The 8,393-nt window shown below is 27.4% G+C and overlaps 1 protein-coding gene across 1 annotated transcript in view; it reads right to left on the bottom strand.

Annotated features, from left to right (window-relative positions):
- Nucleotides 1-6,645, bottom strand: part of LOC107449339 (neuroglian) — an 8,909-nt gene extending 2,264 nt beyond the window's left edge. The window contains exons 1-4 of the mRNA XM_043056947.1: nt 6,403-6,645; nt 4,668-4,855; nt 1,394-1,547; nt 250-410 (exon numbers count right to left, since the gene is read on the bottom strand). Coding sequence (XP_042912881.1) covers nt 250-410; nt 1,394-1,547; nt 4,668-4,855; nt 6,403-6,617 — 718 coding nt within the window. The 5' untranslated portion in view covers nt 6,618-6,645. The remainder of the gene's footprint in view (nt 1-249; nt 411-1,393; nt 1,548-4,667; nt 4,856-6,402) is intronic.
- Between the last annotated feature and the right edge of the window lie 1,748 nt (nt 6,646-8,393).

The following is an 8,393-nucleotide window of genomic DNA, read 5'->3' as shown; positions in this document are numbered from 1 at the left end:
TTTTTTTTTTCTTTTTAAAGTTAGGAGTACCTTTCTTTTTTCTCTTACTTTATGCATTACACTTTTTCCTTGTACTTCGGGTTCGATAAAACATCGATTAACGACACTTTTTGGTCGATCCAGAAAACCGGGAAATTCAGATATCCGGGATAGCGATGGTCCCGAGCATCCCGGATAATTGGTTCTCTACTGTATTTTTAAAATTAGCATACATTCATTAGAAATCAATGAAAACAAATGATAATTTACCTCCAGATGGTTCAACTTTCAAAATAATTTTATTTCCGAATTTATATTCATTACGGGATTTAGATGTAGCACTGCATGCATACATTGCTTCATCTAAATCATCTTCCAAAGTTACATTTGAAAAATGTAAATCTCCTTCAGGATCAACAGTGATTCTAGAGCTATAAGTAGAAAAAAACATTTCTGTCAGTTTTAATGAATGGCATAATCAACTTATTTTGAATAAAAATAAATATCTGTTTGAAGAAATACAAAAAATGTAATGTATAATACTGATTGCCTGGTTATTAAATCATTCAAAAATTTTATACCATTTCTTTCGTGTTCAAGAGAGAATTCTTTTTTTCTTTATGACATATTTTCAAATACTTTAAATTTTATCAGCAATGACAGCTATTTTTTGAAACTAGGCTAACAAAAAGTTATAAACACTATTTCAATCATACATCGTTTACTATTGAGAGATGTAAGTAGTAGAGATACATACATAGTGGATGTATATCTTAAAATATGATAAAGTAAAAAAATAGCTTAATAATTAAATATTTATATTTATAAGGAATTTATATACCATGTATTTAGTAGAAATTATAAATTTGATTCCAAAAATAAAATGCTTAGCATTTTTATAATTCATGAAGCATAATTTAAATAGAATAGGATTAAAATAGAATAGGATCTAAATAGGATTAAAAGAAAGTCAAAGTAAAGAAATTATTATAATGAATTGTTTATTAAATAGAGCAAACTAATTTATAATAATAGCAGCGATGACAAGAAAATAAATTATAATGCCTGTAAAGGTTTTTACAAATCATTTAACAGTTTTAAAGCATAATAATATATTTAAACAACTTTGCTGTGAATTTTTGAGTGATCATTGCCTTTTGCTCATACTTTAAGAATTTCCAGAGTAAATTAAGAATTTTGCAGAGAATTCTAAATTTTCTAGTGGTATTTCGAAATTGTCTCAGAATTCAAGGTTTTCTCATTTTTCAGCGAGAGTGGCCATTAAATGAACCAAAGCTTTATAATGAACCAAAACTTCATATATTTTTTTAAATACTTTATTAGGTATTATAAAAGAGCAGACTATTTCACCTTAAGTTAAAATATAATAAACTTCAAATATATTAACAGTTACCTATTTATAGTTCTTAATGATCCAGTGAATGATTGAATCATCCAAAAAATGGTTGGACGAGGATATCCTGTAGGAGGGTTACAGTTTAATGATAAAGGATCTCCTTCATTTACAACTTTTTCCTTAGCTTCCACATCAAGAAACGAATTCAATTCTGAAACATAGTTTTCACCAAACATTAATAATAATCGTATAAAAAAAAAAGGAAACAATATAACTAGCAAAAAAAAAAATTCATTATAATAAATTTGTTTTTGATACTTTCATTTCTGTGTATCTAATAATCTTACTCTATATAACACGTTAAAAATGTTTCTTAAAACCTTTATTTTAAAAAAAATATTTATTTGTAAGAAAAACAGTAAGTATAAACTGGACAAATATCTGTTAAAGAGGTAGGTATTTTTAAAAAAAAATTAAAGAAATTGTTAGAAAAATAATAAAAAATGTCAATTTTGATTTTAAAAAAATAATAATGAACTTTTAATGAATTATCACCCTGAGAAGCAAAAATTTTAAAATATGAAATATTAAAAAAGAAAAACCAATGAATGAAAAATTAAAACGTTCTAATCAGGGGGGAAGGGGAAAGATAAATAGAAGGTATAGGATATCAAAGGTTTAAAAGAAAAAGTTAAAAATTTATGTCTTAACATCTAGAGAATAATTTATTTTTTCAAATTATGTGACAAGAATTGCGAATTTGGTGCCTAAAAGTTGGTAAACAAAGCAATAATGAATATTACAAACCAACTAATTTCCAGAAAAAAAAATAGTGTTATAGTAATTTTTAAAAACCACAATAAAGGTTCTGAAAAATAGGGTCACTCTAATCATGCAAAATTTGTATCAGCCCGAGAATTGAAAGCTTCATTTCATTTTTAATAATTAATGTTTACACTTTAGTAGTACACCTGTTAGAATGTGAGTTATCATCATAAAATGTAGTTAGATACTCATAGTTTTATAATTAGTGTTTTAAAACGCTATTGTGTTTTGATATTGCTTAGCTAGTTTTGATTGATATAAATTCAGAATAGGAACTGTATATTTCCAAATATAAGAGAATTTCTAGAAAATTTTCGGAAGCTAAAGCTTCTAATCCACTGACTTTGAAAAATTTCTGGAGGCCAATAAAAATACTTCTCTGTTAGATAAGCTTTAGTGATAACCAGTAGATATGGCAAACATACACACAAAACAAAAAAAACACATAAAATAGTGAAAACGGCATGAGTAAATATAAAAATTCAGGGCTCACACTAAACAATTGCCACCTTGCCAAATAGGATAAAATCAAATTTAGAAACAACAAATTGTGGTTTAGTGAAAGCTTTGGCTAACAATATCATAGATAACTAATCAAAATTTCATAGATAACTAATTCTTTGCATAATCCTTTTCCGCCAATAACATTACACAATCGTATTTCAGCTAGCATGCTTTACTTGCAAAAATGCTTGGTTTTCACTCCTGATGGAGTGTGGTGTTCTTCAGTTATAACTCAGTGCACTCTTCCACTACGTTGACAGTTGATGTTACTTAAGGCTCAATTCTCTATCCCGATGCTTTATGTCACATAGTCATATATCTGTTTTTGCACGTCTTTTACAAATACAGGATTTAGTCTCTTGATTGAGAGCTGTGTTTTTCAGCTTTTGCCTGGCACACTTTGCCATTTTCCGTACATTGCCAATGCCACATAACCAACCTGCTTAAACAGAGGTGGAAAGAAATCTTTTCCAGCTGTCTTGAGTGAGGGGTTTTGTTTTTAGGAATATATCTGCTGTGCTAAAGAATTCATCAATGTGTCAAGACTTATTTATTGTTTTTTTTTTACCATTTTTACACAGTAGTTTAAAGTCCAATAGTTTTAAGAGAATCATATAACACATCAATTCCACTAGGAGTTATCACCTTTTGATTCACTTAATGATTAACTTTGGCTTTCTGCCAAGTTAAACTGCAACTGATGCCACTTATTATAAAATTAATTCTAAATATTCTCCTGTAAATGAATAAAAAAAGAAAATTTCAGTTGCAATAAATGCATGTGCTGACTAATTTGCTGAAAAACACATTCCGATTTTAAAACCATTACAGAAACTGAAAAACTCTTTTAATAAAACTTGAGGAAAGACTATTCAAACTAACTGTCAACATTTGCAAAAATTGGGTTTTATGTTTCAATATATCTTATCACATGTATAGTTTAAAACACATTATTATATCACTGAATTTGAATACCACTTATAATGTTTCCTTCGTAAAAAGAAGAAAATATTACAAATGTCTTGACTTTAAAAAAAAAAGTTTGGAGAAGTTGAGAAACATAATGTTTATGCTGAGTTCTCCCTAGGAATTAAAAAAGGCTGAGTGCTTCCTCCTCACAGAAAAAGGTACTTTGAGTTTTGAAAGAGCACTCATTCAACACAGTAAAAATTTATTAAATTGCATAATATTATGTAATAACTGAATTTGATCCTCAACAATGTTTAAATTACCATCAACAATCTTATATTATGTATATATTTCACAAAGTAGTTTTCACACATTATCAAAACAAGAGAAAAATTCATAGCTTATAAAAATTAAAGGCATGCCCAAAGACAACCTCTGAGCATAATTTAAAAAAAAAAAAAAAAACATGTTTAGTTGATAAATCTAATCTTTTTTTTCTTTTTTATCTAACATAATCATTTTTTTAAAGCTTTTTTCTATAATTTACACTGAAAATTATGAAACAGAATAAACATTTAAGGGTGAATTTTTAAAAAAAAAAAATTATTTATTTAAATTTAGTTTAAGAATATAAAAGCACTTCAAAAATTTATTAATATACCTCCTGACAAAAAAGAGAAACTTATAAAAATTAATCCAAGCGGAGAGTAATCCTAACAAAATAAATATTTGTAACAGTAATCAGAAATAAACCCATAAACACAAATGATTTTATCAGTATGTAATTATAATTTAAACAGTGAGTTATATATTTATTTTGGTTGGAATATGAGTGAAAAGGCAGTGTTTTTAAGGCTTATTTTTACAAAAAGGGCAATGAGGACACATTTATAGGGATGAAAGAGCAGATAGTGCAAGCGGCCCTTCTAAATACGCTTAGGAGAACACTGGTTAATGTATAATATCAATGAACATATTAATGAAAAGATATATTTAAAATTTACAGCAAGACATTTTTTTAAAACTCTTTTTAAATAAAACTGAAATTTAGAAGAAATTTTCAATATCTGTTAAACTAATTGGAGAAACAAACCTGCTTTTCTTAAAAAGACTGAATTTGATACAGAAGTACCAAAGCGATTTGAAGCATAGCATTGATATAAGCCTTCATCAATATCTTCTGGCTTTGTGAATACTAAAGTTCCTCTTCTGGGCTGTTGACTTATACGCTTATCATATGCAACATACTCAAAATCAAGACCATTTTTCATCCAACGATACCTGAAATTATAGAAACTTTCTTAAAGCAAAATTTGTTTTGAAAAATAATAATATTGCATTTAAATTTTTCATTTTTCCCTCGAACACAAAAGTATAATATTTTATAATTATCAATATTCTTTAACTATTAATTTTAACTGTTAATTCAGATTTACATCTTCACAGGAATATAATTTTCAAAAAAACTTAATTGAATATAATTAATAAATGTATTAACTATAATATAATTATAACACAGGTATTGAATGATAAAAAGAAATTCACTATTATAGCTTAATTTAATAATAAATAAATTTAAAAAATGAAACCTACATAAAGGGCAAGGTTTCCTGCACCTATTACATTTGAGCCTATATGAGTTGTTTCATTTATCCTAATTCAATACAGTAACCTTGCAAAGTATGTGGAACATTTGTATGTATCACATGAATTGTTTCTTTTTTGCTTCTTCACATAAAATTTGATTTTAGAAAAACATGAGAATTTCAGTTTTAAGAAAAAATAAGATTAGCAATTTTTACTGATTCAACTTAAGAGGCAAGAACTCTCCTAAAATCAATGATATTATGACACACTATACACTAAGATAATAAAATAATGCAATTGAAAAGCTAACACAAGATTATAATATTTCTTACAATTATTTCTTTTAATAATGTACATTCTAACGTAACTTACTCTTTCTTGTCTTCAACAAAAACAATATAACAAGGAACTTTTGCGTTATGATATTGAAATTAATCTACTGTAGAAGTTAGTTATAAAGAATCAAGTGAAAGAAATTAAATAATTAAAAAAGACATTTTAATGAATTTAGAATAAATGAAATGCAAATTTTAATGCTGCAAGTACCAGACTTGGCTAGATTGCACCAACTTTAGAGGCTAATACTTAATCTGAGGGCAACAAAAAGTATCAGAGTTAAACTATGCCAGATATTAAAAAAAAAATTTTAAAAAGGGAGGAAAGATTACTAGGATGACCCAGGGAGGGCTATGCCAGGGGTCTGTCTAGGTTTTTCTGAAAGGTACCGATTTTGTGAAAATTTAGAGATAATTTGTGAAAATTAAAAATTATATGAAAAAATCAACACAAAAATATGGTAAAAAAATGGATTTATCGTTACTTACAGGATACAAAAATAAAATTTTAAGAAAAAGTATTTCTTGAAACTACTATTTTTCCTAAAGTTGAATTTGTGAAAGTACTGGTGAAAGTAAATTTGGCCTGGACAGACCCCTGTATGCAGTCCAGATAATGTGTAGGAAACCCTCTGTGGAGTTAGGAAACATATGTACGTCATTATTTATTTTTTAAAGCAGCAGAAGAAACCTGTTTTTTTTAATAAAATATTTTTATTTCATTAAAAAACTACTTTATTTAAAGATTTAAAAGAATATATTTAATATCTATAGTAACAGATGATCATAGCATGTTTTTAAACAATATTGAAACACATCTAGAATCATCATTTATCATAATTAATAAATGCTCTATTTAATGACAAATAAATTCAAATGAATATAGAACATAAAAATAGGATATACTCTGGCTCAGGGTTTCCTTGAGCTTCACATTCCAGCATGAAGGGGTTGTCTTTCTCATCTGCTGTTTGTGCCACTTGATATAACTGCTCATGAGGAGGCTGTTTAATGATTGTGGGAGGAAAAGGCACAATTGGTGGCTCAGCTGATTGTCCAAAACTTATTAAAAATGCCAGTGAGTAAAATGCTAAAAAATATATTGTAGTTGCACACAACATTGTCAAGCTCCAAAGATTTCAAAAATAAAGAAACCTATAAAAGAAATAAAACATTTAAGTTTAGGAGAAAACTAATTTAAAAAATTTCATTTTTGTTGAGTTTTCAAACCTGTTTTGAAAATCAAAACACTTTAATTCAATTTAAACAAGGTGTATAGCCAGATTTTTTAACAAAAAATAAGCACCTTATAAGCACTCAAAAAATATTTTAAATCACATTCCAAAAAAAAAAAAAAATCATAATTAGGATCTGTGCAGTAATGAAAAGTATTTTACTTTTCTATCGTTTAAAGTTCTTAAGTTATAAGCATAAAATCAATGAAATTCAAAAACATTTTCAAAAACTTTACATAAACCTAATAAAATAACAAATTTTTGATAAATATTGCAGAGAAAATTATGAAAATAATGGATTTTTTTAAATTTAGAAAGACAACCGACGCAGCAAAAAAAAGCACTTTTTAAAAGACAGAAAATTAAGCACTTTTTACAAACCCTGAATAAAAAAAGCACCTTTAAGGGCTATTTAAAAATGCTATGCACCCTGTTAAAGACAAAATTAATAAGTTATACATCACCATTCCTATTGACGCAATTTATAAACCATACATACCATTTTCTGTTAATTAAATTTGTGACTTATCATAATTTTTCAACTATGCATCAAGCTTCACCCTATATCTAAATTGCATTTCAAGATTCCTAATTACTAATATAATAAATGAATCAAACTTCATGATTTAGAACATGCCATTAACTTCTTGTGAATTAAAATGATCATAAAACAAATTAAAAGTTTATCTCCAGACAAATGCGACTGATAAATCTCATCTTTTTACATAATGTGAAGCATTTAAAGAAAAACATAAATGCCTTAGACCCACACACACACAAAAAAAAAAGATATAAGTCATAATGAATTATAAAATAAATTTACTCTCCAAATGAATTCTATAAAATTTATGAAAGAGATTCCCAGAGTGAATCTCAAATGAAAGATGCAAAGTATATAGATTCTTAAATACATTTATGCATAGATATGAGCTGCAACAGTGAAGTTATAAAGACTCTGAGCTGTTATTATAAAGAAACAGGGTTATTTCTAGAGATCACTTAAAGCACACTAAGTTTCAGATTGATCAATAACAACTTACAAAAAAAAAAGCTTGATATAACACTGACTAGATTGCTGACATTATGCAGTCAGTCATGAAATTGAGTATTCAGCATGAGAGTACCTTGTTAACAATTGACTTTCAAAGGAGTGTTTTAATGCATATACAATAATTAAAATAAATAAATTAGGGACAAAATTTAAATAGTGGCTATCAAGAAAGCCTGGGGGAAAAAATGTAAATCAACATTTAATCCCTTAAGTTAGATATACAGTAAAAAGTCGGTACAACCTTTTTAAGTCTAAACCTGGATAAGACTATTAAAAAATTTTACTGCGGGGAGATTTCCATATCGCGATCTGTGGCAGAATTATCACCAAGTCTTAAAAACTCCCGGTCAGTGGTCCACAAGAAACTAAAAAATAACATCACAGAAAGGGACCAACTCGAAACTCGTCCACCCCCGGGGCAAACATCTAGATGTTTTGTTTTTTTTTAAAATTTGCAAGTTTAAAATCTATTTGGCGCCTTGGCGATTATAGTTGGCATGACAGATCAGGACACGGAAATATCCCCATCACTGGGTAGAAAGAATGAGCAAGCAACCATCTCCATCTTTCAAAGCAAATTTATAAATATAATGGTTTATTTATTCACACAT

Source organism: Parasteatoda tepidariorum, unplaced genomic scaffold (assembly GCF_043381705.1).
Source record: "Parasteatoda tepidariorum isolate YZ-2023 unplaced genomic scaffold, CAS_Ptep_4.0 HiC_scaffold_1487, whole genome shotgun sequence".
NCBI lineage: Eukaryota > Metazoa > Arthropoda > Arachnida > Araneae > Theridiidae > Parasteatoda > Parasteatoda tepidariorum.
Note: the sequence above shows the minus strand (reverse complement) of the source record. Positions and strands in the feature narration are given on the sequence as shown.